General features: G+C 36.6%; 1 protein-coding gene across 2 annotated transcripts in view; it reads left to right on the top strand.

Annotated features, from left to right (window-relative positions):
* DLGAP5 (DLG associated protein 5) overlaps positions 1-18,188 on the top strand; it is a 47,980-nt gene extending 29,792 nt beyond the window's left edge. For both annotated transcript variants that reach the window (XM_057731876.1, XM_057731877.1), the window contains 8 exons: positions 200-360; positions 5,376-5,468; positions 8,281-8,500; positions 11,801-11,984; positions 13,767-13,827; positions 14,651-14,894; positions 15,746-15,795; positions 17,810-18,188. In XM_057731876.1, coding sequence (XP_057587859.1) covers positions 200-360; positions 5,376-5,468; positions 8,281-8,500; positions 11,801-11,984; positions 13,767-13,827; positions 14,651-14,894; positions 15,746-15,795; positions 17,810-17,950 — 1,154 coding nt within the window. In that variant the 3' untranslated portion in view covers positions 17,951-18,188. The remainder of the gene's footprint in view (positions 1-199; positions 361-5,375; positions 5,469-8,280; positions 8,501-11,800; positions 11,985-13,766; positions 13,828-14,650; positions 14,895-15,745; positions 15,796-17,809) is intronic.
* Positions 18,189-18,281: the final 93 nt, after the last annotated feature.

The following is an 18,281-nucleotide window of genomic DNA, read 5'->3' as shown; positions in this document are numbered from 1 at the left end:
TTTTAGCAGGAATTGAGGCAGGAATTGCTCAATATTTGTATGACAAAGTTTTGTAGTAGATATTTTTTGTTTTGCTTTAAAGAAAACATTTGATTCTGTGACCAGAATATTTGGAATGAGGTCATCTTATCAGCTGGTTGGCTTGCAATAAAGGTCTTGTTTTCTCCTTTAACTTTTAAAACTCTTGTATTTCCTTTAGCTAAAGATCTTATTCGCATAGCAGTTGGTCAAACAAGACTTCTTATGAAAGAAAGGTTCAAACAGTTTGAAGGACTGGTGGACAATTGTGAATATAAACGAGGTGAAAAGGAGACTACCTGTACAGATCTGGATGGATTTTGGGATATGGTTAGTTTTCAGGTATGTGGTCAATATATTCAGAATACATTAACTTTGAGTCTGTTTTTTGGTTTGAAAATGAGGTAACAATAGTATAACAGAGTTAATATAGCTACTTATGTACCTATAATATTAAATGAAATATTAGCACCTTTATAAACTGTAAAGCTCTGTCTAAATTTGATGACTGATTTCTTCTCCTCCCCCAAATTGTCAGTATAATTTCTATTTGGGTTGGAAATTGAAATTATATTCAACTGTTGCATAATCTGTAGTGATTCTACATATGAGAAGATGAGTAAATCTAGTCTTTAGTAGTTTGGTGCATGTAGCAGTTACTGAGTTCCGACTGTGTGCCAGACATTGTACCTAGGAGTTGATAAAATAAGGCATGTTCTCTGCCCCAGAGAAGTTTGTTTTTTGATTAGTGAGTTAGACAAAATAATTCCAATCTAATGTAAAAAGTGCTCTGAGAGAGCGACTCACTAGGAGATCAGCAAAGGCATGGGAGGAGATGAAACTTTCTAGCTTTTTGAGCATATTTTAGAAATAAGCGTATAAAATACTATTTCAAGAACCTGTACGGGGACTTCCTAGGTGGCGCAGTGGTTAAGAATCCGCCTGCAAATGCAAGGGACATGGGTTCGAGCCCTGCTCCAGGAAGATCCCACATGCTGTGGAGCAACTAAGCCCCTGTGCCACAACTATTGAGCCTGCGCTCTAGAGCCCGAGAGCCACAACTACTGAGCCTGTGTGCCGCAACTACTGGGCCTGTGTGCCGCAACTACTGGAGCTCCACAACAAGAGAAGCCACTGCAATGAGAAGCCCGTGCACCACAATGAAGAGTAGCCCCCCACTCGCCACAACTACAGAAAGCCCGTGTGCAACAATGAAGACCCAACACAGCCAATAAATAAATAAATAGAAAAAAAAAAGTTAATTAAAAAAAAAAAAAGAAGAAAGAACCTGTACGGGAGGGAGGGCATATGGGGATATATGTATAAATACAGCTGATTCACTTTGGTGTACAGAAAAAACTGGCACAACAGTGTAAAGCAATTATATTCCAATAAAGAGCTTAAAAAAGATAAATAATAAAAAAAAAAGAACCTATAGCCAACAACTATTTCAAGAAACAACGTTACAAGAAAGCCTCAAACCTGAAAGAAAGAAGCCAAAGCACACATAAGAAGAAAGGTATTTGGATGGAGGAAGTGGACCAATCTAGGAAGTATAGTATCCAAATAATAGGAATTCCAGAAAACGAGTACAGAAAATATAGGAAATCGTCAATGAAATGGTTTAAAAATTTTCCCCTGAACTGGAGGACATGAGTTCCAGACTGAAGGAGCCCTCTGAGTGCCTAGCACTGTGAATCACAGTAGAGCCACACCAATGCACACCATTAAGTATAACTGTACAACTCTTGGGATGAAGAGAAAACTCTAGAAATTTTCAGAGAGAAAATAAGTTTCATACAAAGGGTCAAGGATCAGAATAGCCTTGGATTTCTCAGCTGCAACATTAAAAGCTGGGAGGACAATGCCCCCAAACTTCTGAGGGAAATAACTTCCACCCTGGAGCTCTGTAGCTGACCAAGTGTGAGGGCTGAAGGGCATCTTCCAAACACACACAGTCTCAGATTTTACCTCCCAAGCAAGCTAAGTGAGAAAGTCCCTCACAAAAATGAGGGAGTAAGCGAAGAATGGAGGAGGAGGTGGGTTCGATCCCCAGGAAGGGGCCAAGAAAATTGAGGCTGAGGGGAGGCAGAATGTGTGCAGCAAGCTTAGGAAGCAGCAGTTCCTGACCGGAGCAGGGGCACCGGGGGCTCTGCCAGAACTGTTTTCCTGTCTCTGGAAAATCTGAACAGAGTAAAATACCTGATTTGTTTTTTAAATTGTATTAAGAGGAGATTTATACTTACTGTGCAGAGTTTAGAGTAAATTGATGATAGACATACGAACAACTAAGCAAGCAAAAAGTGAAACAATTAGTAAGTCTAGAGAAAAAGTGAGTAAGGGAACCTAATAGTCTCAAGAACTGTGTGGCCCAGTTGTGAATAGTGTTTATGTAGTCATAATATAAGCATTACTTTGTGACCAGTGTTTATATATTTACCAGTTTTCATATTGATGAGTTGGTTCACTAGTATCCTTCAATGGTGATCAGTTAATTTTGTTTCTTAGTATCATTTATTTATGGGTTTAAAGCTACTTGATGTGTTTTCATTGTTTACAGTTACCATGCTCATTTATTAGCTTTGGCCAGTGGGAGCCTCTTCAAATTGGCTGCTGGTGCCTTTTTTTTTTTTTTTAGTTTTATTGAAGTAAAGTATAATCTATACATCATAAAATTAGCCCGCTTTAAGTGTACAATTCAGTGCTTTTCAGTAAATTTACAGAGGTGTACAACCATCACCATAATCCAAATTTAAAACATTTTTATTATTTTAAAAATAATTTTTTTAAATTAAAAAAATTTTTTTTATTTGGCCCCACTCTGCAGCGTGCAGATTCTTAGTACCCTGACCAGGGATCAAACCCAGGCGCCGCAGTGAAAGTGCTGAGTCCTAACCACTGTACCACCAGGGAATTCCCTAGTATATTTTTATCACCACGAAAAGATCCTTCTTGCCTATTTGCAAATCAGTTTGTATTCCCACTCATAGCCCCCAAGCAACCACTAATCTTCTTGCTGTCTTTGTAGATTTGCCTTTTGGAAACATTTCACATTAAGTGGAATAATACAACATGTGGTCTTTTGTATGTGACTTCTTTCACTTAGCATGGTGTTTTTGAGGTTCATTCATGTTGTAGCTTATAGCTGTACTTTATTTACCAATTGATGGACATTTCTATTGTTTCCACTCTGGTGATTATGAATAGTCTTCTATGAATATTCATATACAAATATTAGTGTGGATATATGTTTTCATTTCTCTTGCGTAGACACCTAGGTATTGCTGGATCATATAGTAAATTTATGTTTAACTTTTTAAGAAACTGCCAAACTGTTTTCCAAAGTGATTACACCATTTTATGTCACCACCAACAATGTATGTGTTCCTATTTTATCACATCCATACTTGTTACTGTCCGTCTTTTTTAGTATAGCCATCCTACTGGGTGAGAAGTGTCACATTATAGTTTTGATTTGTGTTTCCCTAATGATAATGATGTTAAGCATCTTTTCATGTGCTTATTAGCCATTTATATGTCTTTTTTTGGCAAAATATCTAGTCAAATCTTTTGCCCATTTTTAAATTGGTTTGCCTTTATTATTGTTAAGTGTTTCTCGTATATCCTGGATACAAGTTCTTTATCAGAAGTATTACTTGCAAATATTTTCTCCCGGTTTGTGGCTTGTCTTCTAATCTTCTTAATGATGTCTTTTGAAGTGCAACTTTTTTTATTTTGATGAAGTTCGATTTATCAATTTTTTTTCTTTTATGTTGTGATCATATCTAAGAACTCTTTTTGCCTAACCACAGGTCACAAAGATTTTTTTCTTGTGTTTTTTTCTTTTCTAAAAGTGTTATAGTGTTAGTGCTTACATTTAGTTCTGTAATCCATTTGGAGTTCATTTCTGTGTATGGTGTAGGTGAGAGTCTAAATTCACCTTTTTCCTGAGGATATCCAATTTTCCCAGTACTGTTTCTTGAAAAGACCATCTTTTCCTCGTTTAAATTTTTTGTTGTTGTTGAGAGAGAGCTTGAGAGTACACATGAATATAAATGCGCAGTAAGGGGACTTGACTTGAATCAAGTTTACCAAACTGTTGACGGTGGTTGCCTCTTTGAAGGAGATTGGAAATACCAGAAGGATGGGGATATTATTTGAATCTTTTAAAATGAGATCTTGTGACGAGAATGAGAAGGCAAGCCATAGACTGGGAGAAAAATATTTGCAAAAGATGTATTTGATATTTGATATAGACATATTCATATCAAAATATACAAAGGACGCTTAAAACAACCAGATTTTAAAATGGAGACAATACCTGAACAGACAATTTGCCAAAGAAGATGTACAGATGGCAAGTAAGCATGTGAAAAGATAAGGGTCAATGTAGTAGATCATTAAGGAACTGCCAATTAAAACTACAGTGAAATACCACTGCACGCCTGTTAGAAGGGCAAAAATGCAAACCACCAAGTGCTGGTGAATGTGGAGAGCAGGAGGAGCTCTTGATTCATTGCAGAATGGTACAGTCACTTTGGAAGACAGTTTGGCAGTTTTCTTACAAAACTAAACATGCACTTAGCATATAATCCAGCAATCACAGTTCTTGGTATTTACCCAAATGATTAAAAACATATGTCTACACAAAAATGTGAACACAGATTTTTACAGCATCTTTATTCATAATTGCCAAAACTTTGAAGCAGCCAAGATGTCATTTAGTAGGGGAATGGATAAGTAAACTGTGAAAAAGAGAGAAAGTTGTGTTTACATTGTGTAATTTAGGAAACAAAAATGTTTAGGATATCTATCCTACCGTTTTGGGTTTTTTTTAAATTTTTAAAACAATATTTATTTATTTATTTGGTTGCTCTGAGTCTTAAGTTGTGGCAGGCAGTCTCCTTTAGGTGTGGCTCGAGGGCTCCTTAGTTGCAGCTCATTGGCTTCTTAGGTGCAGCAGGCAGGCTCCTTAGTTGCAGCAGGTAGGCTCCTTAGTTGCGGCATGTGGGATCTAGTTCCCTGACCAGGGATTGAACCTGGGCTCGCTGCATTGGGAGCATGGAGCTTTAACCACTGCACCACCAGGGAAGTCCCTCTCCTACTGTTTTAGTGATTAAAAATAATTTAGGAGAGTTATTCATATATGACATCCTTTATGTAGATTTTGGAGGTTTATAAGACCAAAAATAACTATGAACAATTGTACCATAAGAGTTTTTTACTCGAGTACTAAATTGAGAATGATTTAGTCTAATTTTATGTTGCCATTCTCTAATTTTTTTGAAGCTTCAGTTTATAATTCGTAATTTTAATGTGGTTAGCATTAATCTGATAAACTTATACTTTATTAACAGATAGAAGACGTAAACCAAAAATTCAACAATCTGACCAAACTTGAGGAATCTGGATGGCAAAACAGTAACAATACAAGCAAAAAAGTTTTTCGGGTAAGTTTGTGGGTTTCTAATATAGACTCTTCTACTCTAAAGAATTTTTTTTTTAAGCTTTAAAAATATTTAGCTTTGGATTTTTTATCATTTTATAAGATGTTTCATATATTGCTTACCAATGTCCTGATTGTCTTTGAAGAGAGAATAAGGAAAGCGGCAACACGAAATTCAGGATGGCTATTTCCAGAGGGAGGAAGGATAGGGACTGTGATTGAATTGGGCACCCCGAGAGCTTCTGAGTTGCTAAATAGTGGGGGGGTGTGTGTGTTTTATTCTTTAAATTGTGTTTATACATTTTTTTGGTAATAATAATAGTAGAAGTAGATAATTTATATAATGCTTAATATGTGCCAGAGTTGTTCCAAGTACTTTACATTTTTTAACTCATTTAATTCTCAACAGTCCTATTGAGGGGGGTACTGTTATTCCCATTTTACAGCTGAGGAATATGTAGCCTAGAAAGATTAAGTTACTTGCCCAAGCTGGAGCTGGGTTTCAGGCCAGACTTTCTCATTCCAGTATTGCTATTCTTATCCACTAGGCTATGCTGCCTCTTTTGTGTAATATATTTTAAAATGAAAGAATTTTTTAAATATAGAAGAGAAACAATGGTTCTTTAGAACGTTTGTCTTCTTCTCTATACTTTATCTCGTAAAATTTCCTATTACTTTTCTCTGTAAAATTTACTTTATCATGATAGATTCCATTCTTATCTATTTGTAGAATTTTTTTTCCAGTGATGTTTTTAAACTCAGAGTTTTTGGTTCAGTTGAACACTTCTCAAACCACCTTAGAGCATTGCCAGTTTTCCTTTCAGATTTTAGAAAAATGCCTGTGGTTATAAAATCAGGTATCTAATTGGTACTTTATTGTGCTATGTAATCCAGATAAAAACTGTTTTGAATCAGGAGTTTAAGATGCCAGAGTATTAAAGAAACATTTTAATAAAATTATTTTACTGATTATTATGACAAGGACTCTAAGGACATTGACAAAACTGATGAGTTTTAAATCTACTAAACAGTGAAGGGTGCTTGAACATTTATTGAGTACTTAGTCCTGGAAACATTAATGTTATTAGTGATGCAGGTAATGGCTATATCAGTATAGCAGTATGTCAGAGCCTTGTAATTCTGCCCTGTATCACCAGGTGTCTCTCTCCTCCTACTTTATTTTATAGGCTACTGTTAAGATTGCGAGCAAATAAAATAAAATTTATCTTTTATGTATACTTGGATACCATTCCCTTCTATCTCCTACTCATTGACCTCTCATTCCATCACCTAGCCTTGTTTTTTATCTTTCCCTCTTTTCCCATCAGTTTTTAGATATGTTTAAGGGTCTTATCTTTGTTTACATTAGAAAAAAAAAAGCAGCTAAACCTGTGAGGTCCACATCTCCCTCCAGTTATCAGTACCTCCCCTTCCCTGTTCCCATTTCTTTCTTTCCAGTCACAGACAAGCTTCCTGAAAAAGTTGTCTATACTCTGCCTTTACTGTTTGGATTCCCATTTACCTCTCCAACTCACTGAAATTCACCTTCACCCCCTCTATGCCTCTAGAACAGTTATAACCAAGGTTATTGATCCACTTGTTGCTGCAGTTATGAGACAATTATAAAATGTAGTCCCTCTGCAGTATTAAATACAGTCTACTCCCTCTTTCTTGAAATTGTATTCTACTGGTTTTCCTCCTATACCTCTGAACCCCTTCTTCAGTCATGTTTGCAACTTTGCTTCCATTTATCCCTTAAGTGTTTGTGATACCCCAGTTCCTACCTCAACTCAAGTCTTCTCTCCTTCCATTTTCTTCCTGTGCAATCTTATCCACTTGTCAATGATTCCCGAATCTGTATTTCAAACCACTCTTACTGCTGACACAGTAATACCTTAAAATCTGTATATCCCAAACTGAAATCAACTCCACACTCATCTGTTTCCCTGTCTCAGAGAATGGTATTGTCATCCCTCCAGGTGTCCAAGATAGAAACCTGGCTATCTTATGCGGGTGGTCCTTTCCTTTCTGTATTTCACCATCTTCACCCACACATATCTAAAAGATTGCTATGTCCTCTCAATTCTTCCTCTTAAATATCTCCTGAATCTGTTTACTTTTTTCCATTTTTTCCCTCCTTAATCTTAACTACTAGCATCTTCTTCCAGTATCACTGCAGTTATCTCCTTCCTGACTGGCTTGTAACCCCTCCAATCCATTCTCCAGGCTGGACATAGAGTGACTTTTCCAAAACATAAATTTGATAATGTTAACCTCCTGATTAAAAATCATCAGTAATCTTTATTCCTTTGTCCTCTGTATAGATGTAGCTCCTCAAAATGGTTACATGCGAGGGGTTATAATTAGCTTTTACTTACATCTTGCGAACTCTTCTGTGCTTTCATTCACTTCTGGTTTTGCAAACATGCTCTTCTCTCTACCTAGCCCTTTCCTCATCCCATCTTGTAGCCACCTAGCTGTGATTTCAGCTTAGTTGCTACTTCCTGTAAGCTTTCTTGGTACCTCTGCAGGTTGATTTGTTGATAAACTCAGCCCTCTGAATTTATTTCTAACATGACACTTATTCTTGGTGTCCTTATCTAACTCTTCACTGTGAAGCTGAGAACTCTTTAAGGACAGGAACTTTGTCCTTTACCTTTTGACCCCCAGCATTTCAGCACGTACTAGGAGCTTGATAAGTATATGATGAATGTGTTGAATATTTTATGTATGCTTTATTTGTTTTTATGTTTTTATGTTTTTCTTGTAAGATGGTAATGAATAGCTTTAATAAACGTTATAATTTCTCTTCACAGAAAAAAGTTGTTTCAGGTATACCAAGTAAACCCAAACAGGATGATGGTGGAAGAATCGCAGCTAGAAATCGCCTAGCTGCCATTAAAAATGCAATGAGAGAGAGAATTAAGCAGGAAGAGCATGCTGAGGCAGCAGCCTCTGTAATGCCAAAGGAAGTGGATAAAATAGTGTTTGATGCTGGATTTTTCAGAATTGAAAGTCCTGTTAAATCATTCTCAGGTTAGTTTTTCTGCTGAGACTACTTAAGGGAAATATTTGGGTTGGATGGGAGCTTGTGTAAGAGGTGAAAAATAGTTTTCATATGAAGATTTATGTGTTTTCTGTGATTTCAGAGAAACAGTTTATGGAAGGTGGGTTTGGTTTAATTTTCATTTGCATTAAACATTTTCCTCCAATCTTTTTGAAATATAGTAAATGTACCAATTTCCTAATTTTATTTTATTAAAAAAATTTTTTTTTAAATGTATTTATTTGGCTGTGCCAGGTCTTAGTTGCAGCACACAGGATCTTCCTTGTGGCATGTGGGATCCTCAGTTGCAGTATATGGGATCTTTAGTTGCAGCATGCAGGATCTTTAGTTGCAGCAAACAAACTCTCAGTTGTGGCATGTGGAATCTAGTTCCCTGACCAGGGATCAAACCTGGGCCCCTTCATTGGGAGCACAGAGTCAGCCACTGGACCATCAGGGAAGTCCCCCAATTTCCTAATTTTAAAATATTGAAGTGTAACTAGCTTTTAATACTTCAGGAAACCATTCTTTCTTATGATTTTCTAACTCTGGTTGGAATTCTTTAGTACTCTTTTTCATTGGCTATCTTTATTAGATTGAGTTTATTTACCTAGATTGAAATTGTGTATAAGCCATATAATGAGAGGTCATAGTTGAAGTAATCTGCTCCTTAAATCTCGGTAGACACTTCTGTTAATGCTTTAAGTGCTAGATGTTTATTTTCAAGGAGAAAGGGGCTAAGTCCTCTTTAAGTACTAATCAGCAGGAGGGATTTTTTTTTCCAATTATTTAACTGTGTCCACTAGGAAGATTTCTGACAATAAACTTGACTTGCTATCTAATATTTACATTAAAATATCAGTTTATCACCTCAAGTATATTATTACCTCCCTGTCAATTTAGGTATCACACCTGGTGTGTGCTTCTGGTATATTTTCTTTACTCTAAGCAGCTGCACTCCCTGGACCCCCAGGAACTGCCTCACTGCGAATGGCATGGCTCCTTGCTACTTACTCCCCAAGGATCCTAGTGGTTTCCATGACTATGGGCTCACCGCTGTCTGTTCTTTTATGTACCCACCTCCGCACTTATGACTAGAGAAATCCAGGTTTTTGAAAAGGCAGAAGTTCCCCAAGAAGCCCCTCTCATCCCATTTGTCACTTCCTAAAGGTGACTGCTTCCAGTGCTTAAAGGAGTTTTGGGATATTGTTTACAGCCCTCTCTAAACAAAATGTAGATTTTTTTCTTGAATTGTTCCTTTGATGTACTCTCCTTGGTTCTCTCTGATCTTTCTTTCAGAAACACATATCTTTCATCTGGTACATAGACTGTTTTTATCATTCTTTCCTGTACTTGTTATTTTCTTCTGCTTCCTGAATTTCTTCAACTTTCCTGTTGGCTATCATGTTTTTAATTCCTAAGAACTCTTCTTATTCTTCAAATGTTCCATTTTATAACATTCTGTACTTGTTTCATAAGTGCACTGTCTTATCTTTCCATAGACGTTAATGATAACTTTTATGTATCCCCCCCCCCCCCGGATAGTCAATATTTGTTCCTAGATACTCTCATCTCTTTGGTTTTGGTTTCTGTATTAGAGGCTTCCCTTGGGTGTCTGATGGTTGTTCGCTGCCTGCTCGTGGTTAGAGCAGGGCTCTGCACAGCAGCACATAGGTAATAAGGTCTTTACTGTGGGGTGATTCAGCTGCACCATTATGCTGGGAACCTGCGCATCACTGTATTTAAGTCTTTTCTCACCGGCTCGTCAGATTCCCTAGAGAAGATCCTTCCAGTCTTGCTGCCTGGAGGGTATAATTCTGCCTGCCAGTCTTTCAGGAGCCACATGCAGGGAGGGAAACTTGAGTATATCAACAGTTTTTAAAAATACTCATTTAATCCCCCTTTTTCCATATAGTATGCATCTCAACCTTATCCCCTAAACCAGAGACCCTCTATTTCACCTTTTTGGGGAGATAAGCCTCTAGTTTGTTTATATTGGTGGTGGGAGGGGGTTGTTGACAGTTGCCCAGCTGTGCATAATGAGAAAAGGAATCTGGACTCTTAATTGTTCCTTCTTTCTTTTTAATTTTTTAAATTTTTTATTTTTCAAAAATTTATTTATTTAATTTTATTCTTGGCTGCGTTGGGTCTTCGTTGCTGCGTGGGCTTTCTCTAGTTGCAGAGAGCGGGGCTTCTTCCTTGCAGTGCGCAGGCTTCTCATTGTGGTAGCTTCTCTTGTTTCAGAGCTCAGGCTCTAGAGCACAGGCTCATTACTTGTGGCGCACAGGCTTAGTTGCTCCACCGCACACGGGATCTTCCCAGCCCAGGGATCGAACCCATGTGCCCTACATTGGCAGGTGGATTCTTAACCACTGCACCACCAGGGAAGTCCCTCTGATTGTTCTTTAAACTGACCTTGAACTAATCTTCCCTGTTTTTACTTCTGCTTCCGGAGATTCTTGAGGCCACCAATTCTTTTGAGGGGTGCTGCAGTATAAACTGGGTTGATTCCCATCTTTCCTGACTGGTGGCTTAGGATTTATTTTTCTAGGTCTACTAAGTAATACCCCACTCATCCATCTGCGTTACGCTTCCAAAATCTTCTGAGTTTTGTTGTTTCTTGTTTAGTTTCCTTTGTCCTTGAAAATTATATTTCAAATTTTAAAAGCTACTGACCTTAAAAAAAGAGGATGCTTTGTCTTTGTAGTGTTCAACCTTTCAAGATTATCTCAGTTACTGTTTATAGTAGTGGGATGTCAAGAGGAAGCAGTTTAGTGTGTGTGTTCAGTACTATCTTTAACTGAAAGTCCCAGGCGTTTGACTTTATATTTTTTAAATAGGATTTTTTTTAATTTAATTTTTTTTTTAATCTTTATTTTTTGGCTGCGTCAGGTCTTAATTACGACACGCGAGATCTTTTGTTGTGGCGCGTGGGCTCTTCACTGTGGCACGTGGGCTTCTCTCTAGTTGTGGCATGCTGGTTTTCTCTTCTCTAGCTGTGGGGTGTGGGCTCCGTAGTTGTGGCATAGGGGCTCAGTTGCCCTGCAGCATGTGGGATCTTAGTTCCCCGACCAGGGATTGAACACACGTCCCCTGCATTGCAGGACAGATTCTTTACCACTGGACCCACCAGGGAAGTCCCCAGGCATTTGACTTTAACAAACATTATTATATAGGAGAAAGAGGCTAGTTGGTAGGGGAACAGGAAGAATTTGCACTGTCTTCCTAGTTATAATGAAAAACGAATGAAAGAGCTTTTTGGTATTAAGATGATTTCTGTCATCTTCTAGGACTTTCTTCTGAATGTCTTTCTCAAAGACTTAGAACACCTACGTCTGTCAGCAAAGCTGTGTCTGAGAGCAGGGCTAAAATGGGCCTCCTAAGACAAACTACATCACCAGAGAACTCTGATCCTCAGGGTACCAAAAGTGAACATGTTGATAAGACTTTGATTTCAGATATTCATGGAAACAGGTATTTGTTTAATATGTTATTATTAAGAGTTTAACAGATGCAGACATCAAATGCCACTTCTGATTGTTAACCTGGTTAAGTATGCAAGATATATATTGTTAATGAAATTTCACAAGGACCTTGTAACATATGGGCAATACTTCTATTTTTTAAATGAGGAAATTAGGGCTTCACGTTTCAGATTGGTAAATGGTCATATCTAGATGAGTGAAGTAAATTCTGCAGCACAAGGAAGAAAGGAAGCAATATAGTATTCTTTGTGCTAAACAGCCTGCAGCTTTGGTGCTTGACAGATCTGAGCTCAAAACCAGCTGTATGACATACTAGCTATGAAACTTGAGGACAAGTTTAATTAACTCACTTAGCTACAGTTTCATCATCTACAAAATAGTGCTGATGCCTCCCTGCAGGGTCATTGAGAGGTGGGCACTTTTGTACCAGCCATTATAGAAGGTGCCTTGAGATTGCCGACTTGACAGGCGGCAGAGTGAAAGAAGGGGGAGCTAATATGTACCGAACAATTATTATGGGCTGGACATGGTTCTAGGTTCCTATCATGTATTCTCTCATTTAATCCTCAAAACAACTATGTTAGGTACTAGATCCCCATTTTTTAAAAATGAGAATACTTAAAAAGTTAGTACTTACCCAAATTCAGCTTATAGTTGGTGAGAGTGGATATTGCCTACATTCTTTATGCTACATAGTACTTACTGCCTCCGTACAGAGGCATCAAAATTACCTATGTGGTCCTTGTTCGTGGAACATAAATGTACCAGAAATATGATAGGAAAAAGATACTTTAAGTAGGAAATAAAATTGTAGTCTGGAGCTGAGATAGGACTGTTGGATTTATTATTAATCTGGAGATGGGACAGCATTGAATACTCTGCCGTCACACCAAACAAGGCTATCAAAAAATAAAGAACACCTTATGAATTGAAATAGGGGAAACAAATGAAAGTTTTTCTTTTTAAATATTTCATGGAACAAGTTATAAAATTTCTAGTTTTCAGTATAAACCAAAGTATATTTAGCCATTGTAGGGATTGAAATGTTTTAGGTGTTTTAGAAATCTGTGGGTTATAAAATACTAATTTATTGTCATTTCTTAAATGCAAGTTATTTTACTTTGTATATCCTGTAGTTCATTATATCTTGTACTAAGAAGATCCAAACTTGTATTTAAGTGATATTACAAGTACTCTTTAAAGAAAAAAAATTTTTTTACTTAATTTTCAAAAATAGTCCTGAAAGAGCATCTTATAAGTAAACAACTTTGTACAGCGAAGGCAAAGTGAAGCTGAAAACCAGAAAAATAGAGTATATATATATTTTTAAACGATGCCAAGAAGTTGAGACAGGTGTTTCTAATAAAATGCAAGTTAAAAATTTCAGAATTAGAATATATTGTGCTATAACTAACTAATAAGTCAATGTGGCCAGCTCCAGTGATACAATAATTGAGTTGTTGCTTTAATCCCCCAGAAGTAAGCTTTATGCTGAGTTTCTCTTGTACGTGGCCCTGGATTTGGCTGAGGTTCAAAAGATTGCCAGTAGATTGACCAGCATGGTCACAGGCTTGTGAGCTTTCTGGAGAAAATGCATTTGGTTTGTAAGACCATCTTGTAGCAGCTGTCATCCAAAACTAATCTATTTGGATCAGGCCTGATCTTGGATGGGGCTCTATCTTTGACTCATAAAGAATAGTCTCAAAACACAAGTCGAAAGATGGCAAAATGTTTAATTATCTCAGTACAATGATGCTTTTTTCTTTTTCAGGAACAGCATAGTAGAAGATGCTAAGGGTCCTGGATTACAAGATTTAATTGAAGTAAACCATGTAAGTCCTGTTCCAGTACATTAGATAGCCCAGTATGTTATCTGTTTATATTATTATATATAGTAACTCCATAAACAACCTCCGGAATTCCCATTGGAAATCTAAAGCAGTCATATAAAATGATAGTTCTTGTTTCAAAGACCTTTGCTTGTTTGAGACCATAGTGCCAATTTGTATTTCAATTCACATCAAGATTATTTTTGTAAATAAAGTTTTATGGTACCACAGCCACAGTCATTTGTTTACGTGGTGTATCTGGCTGCTTTCGAAATACAACAGTAGAGTGTTCAGTGTTTGTGGCAGAGACTCTTTGGATCACAAAGCCTAAAATATTTGTAGCTGACTCCTGAACAACAGCAGGAGGGGGTTGCCATCCCTCTGCACAGTCAAAAATCCATGTATAACTTACAGTCGGCATACCCCTTATACTTGGTTCTTCCCTATTTGCAGTTCTACATCCATGGATTCAACCAACTGCAGATCCTATAGTATTTACCATTGTAAAGATTCCACGTGTAAGTGGACCCTCAATATTCAAACCCATATTGTTCAAGGGTCAACTGTACTACTTGGCCCATCACGTAGAATGTTTGCCAGTCTCTGAGCTGGAGTATTGGTACTTGCTGAGAATCTTTCCTTCAATTATACTATTGCTGTAATATTATCTAATTGTTCAAGAAGAAAGATAGTAGGATTTACAATGTTCTTTAGCTTGTGCTCAGAATGTCATCCTTCTATTATTTCTTATTTTTATTAGTGATAAGACTTTTTCTGTTTATTTCAGTTTTGGGTAATTAAATGTAATAACCATTTTTACTTCCAGGATGTAAATAAGATAAACTTTGAGATAGATTGTTTACCTAGTGAAAGAATTCATTTGGCTCTCCTTGCTGGCAAAGTGGCAGATGATGTTAATACTAACAAAAAGGAAGAAATTCCAGATGCTGTGGCAGAAATGGAACTAAATTCAATTATAACACAGGATGTTTTGATGATCAGCCCTGAAAAAAATATACCATCACAAAATAACATCTCACAGGAAGAAGAAACGAAAATGTCCCAGTCAGGTAAGGTCTTTTTAATGTATTTAAATAAGGCTTTGTTAAATAACTGAACTTGGACTAAAGTATAGATTATTATAAACACTTCTGGATACAGTTTCCAAGAATGAAGTTTGAGAAATTGGACACTTGCAATAAATATCTTATGAGAATTAGTTTGTGTTGTGGTACCCTGCTATCCACCCCAAACCTTTTGAGGTAGACTTATTAAAAATCAACAATAGATACTAATCCATATTGGATGTCAGTAGCACTTTACATTCGACCTAGCTACGTGGGATCCTTTGTTGTCTGTGAAGACTCAGGATTAGAAAAATTACCCAAACTTTTTTAGTTCTCTTCTTTTCCATCAAACATCCTCAAACCTTTCTTCAAAACACCCTCTTTTTCTACACTAATGCCTTTTCCTATCTACTTTGTTGTGATTGTCCTTCAGTAGGAAATGACTCTTGTATTTTGGTTCTAATATAATGTGGGGTAGTTTCACCTACTGTTTTCATCTGCTAATGCATGGTGCTGTTCTGGCTGGAGCCTAAGGAAAAATAAACACTATAGCCGTGGCCAGACATTCCATGCACTCTGGCTATGCTCTTCTTCTAGTATCTTTTGGGTACCTTTAAATTACAAGCATGAGGTTTGTTCATAGAAGCCTTTTTTTATACTGAAATTAAGGATAAGAATTTTACAAAGAAATTTAACTACATTTTAAAAAATGTTATAGCACGAGATGACCCATATTTTTCTTAGCATATGCTATATGGAATTTTTCATATCTTTCAAGGGTTTGTCCATTTCTAACAACCCATAACTGTGAGAATATTACTTAAAAAGTTAAAAATTATTCTTTTGTTTTTCAGTACTATTTGATAATAAAAGTCTCACTACTGAATGCCATCTACTTGATTCAGTAAGTTTTCCAGCTTTATTTGAGATGTTCTTTATATTCTAGATTTGTTTTACAAAATGAATACTACTTTACAATTTGTGTACAGTTTAAAATTTACATCTTGTCATTGTTTTATTTACCCTGAAATCTACTTTTATTCATCTTCAAAATGAGAAAAAATTTTATTAAAGTATGTTAATACTTTAAAATATAGTATGCTTTAGTATTCAACTCTGAAGATTTAATTCTCTATATGGTTTATGTATCAAATTTGTTGTGACAAATTGGTTGGATACTTGAATATCTAATACGTAGCTTGAATTATGCTGGGTATTTCTCAGTGATGTAAGAAAAATATAGTGCAAGGTTTCTACCTCTTGAAGCGTACAGTTGGGGAGATAATGTCTGTCCAACCTTCAGTCATCATTGCTTATTTTCATTCCAATTCTGTTAGATTACTATATTTATGTCCTGCTATTTTATTTGGTTGGACGCTCCCCAGCCTTTACTTTTTTAGTGACCTCTTGCCTCTAAATCTAGTTCAAGCATTTGCCCATCTGTGAAGTCTTCCTGTAAAAGCTATCATCTCTTGCATGTTAATTTCCATATAGGCACAGGTGCACAGTGCATACAGCGTGCACATTTAATCTCTTATTAAGAGGATAATATGAATAAGTGATACTGTATTCCTAAAACATATTATACTTTCAGGAATCTATTTCCCTTATTAACTATAAATTCCTCTTCAGGCAGAGCTGTCTGATTTGTATTCATGGATGGTGGCACTGAGTAGTATAGGGCATGAATGGAGTAGTGCTCTCTTGCCTACAAAGTGTTGACAGCATTGGTTTTCAGCTCCACTCTAGATGTTTTTATTTCAATGATCTGGATTAGAACCTTCATCAGGCAATTCTAACATGTAGCCCGGGGCGACAACTCTGGTTTACATCCTTACCTTGAAATTTTCCAGGACCAATTGCTAAAATGAGTTGAGGGCATGGCCTTGGTTTGGTAATCTTCAATCTCAGAATATAAAAGATTCATTAAGGCAAATGTAGGATCAAACAGCAACAATTTTTGTTAGCTTCATGAAGCCTGGCAAATGCTTGGCTTCCTTAAGCCACTAATTCCTTAAGGACCTCTGAATATGTTGACTTTTATTATCTTTCAAAGATAGCTTCTTTGTATTCAGCCTTCTGGGCTGGCTGCATCTCAAAAGCAGAATGGAGTGTGTTACTGTGACCACACTGTTCGTTCTTGGTCTCAGGCTTCTTTAGTCCTAGGCTGAGACCTGGAGGGACAGGGATTTCAGCATAAGGTCAATTTATGTAAACCTGGTTTAATCTTGTTCTCAGATCTGAATTCTGAATGATTGGTTCTGATAATATATGGTATTATAAGTAAATCTGGAAGTTAATGAATCATAATATTGTTTTTGATATGTTAGTAATATGATTAAAATTGCTTCACAGTTACCATATATTATTTTGTTGATAAATCTTAGTATCTTATAACTTAGTCTCCCTGTGAATTATCTTCCACGTCCATAAATATGAGAATTTATATTTTTGGATTTTTTTTATAGGTCCATCTCTCTATTTTAGACCCACATTATTACTAGCTCTGTGCATCATTTGAACCTGAGGTGGGGTTTGAGGGGGAATGAAGAAAAGCATCCCAGCAGGAGCACAGTAGTAAAAGATCTATTAAGTACAATTATATGAATTAGGATTTGTGGAATCTGCATAAGTGGCCTCAATTTTATTTATCTTGCATATGTTGCCAAAGTCCATTTTCATATTATTAGTCACCTTTTAAGGCATATATTCCTAAATATACTTTTCAATTAAAAAAGCTATATATTTGAAATGAGATCCATGGAAAGTAGCATAGTCATGTTATTAATAATTTTATCACGTGTACAAAAAATGTCATTTATATTATTAATTAATCCACTATTAATTGCAATGTTGAAAACTTAATTGGTGAAACTCTTGATGGTTACTTTAGTAACTTCTCTAAATTTATTCTCTAGCCAGGCCTAAACTGCAGTAATACATTCACTCAGGTGGAAAGAAGACATCAAGAACATACCAGACACATTTCCTTTGGTGGTAACCTGATTACCTTTTCACCTCTAAGGCCCCTCAGTGGAGATCAACCAGAAGAATTTTGAATTTAAAAATAAATCCAGACATTTTTTTTCATGTTATTAGTGCTATGATATATTCTTAGAATATTGAAAAGTTGAAGAATATGTATTTGTGTTCATTTCTATTCAATCCATTTATATAGTGTTATACAGTCAACCCTCTCTGTACTGAGGGCCCACTGTTAGGGACTTGAGCGTCCTTGAATTCTGGTATCGTGTGTGTGTGTGTGTGTGTGTGTGTGTGTGTGTGTGTGTGTGTGTGTGTGTGTGTGTGTGTGTGTGTGTGTGTGTGTGTGTGTGTGTGTGTGAGGGGAGGGGGTAGTCCTGGAACCAATGCCCCCAGGATTCTGAGGAA

Source organism: Hippopotamus amphibius, chromosome 4, assembly GCF_030028045.1.
Source record: "Hippopotamus amphibius kiboko isolate mHipAmp2 chromosome 4, mHipAmp2.hap2, whole genome shotgun sequence".
Taxonomy (NCBI): domain Eukaryota; kingdom Metazoa; phylum Chordata; class Mammalia; order Artiodactyla; family Hippopotamidae; genus Hippopotamus; species Hippopotamus amphibius.
Note: the sequence above shows the minus strand (reverse complement) of the source record. Positions and strands in the feature narration are given on the sequence as shown.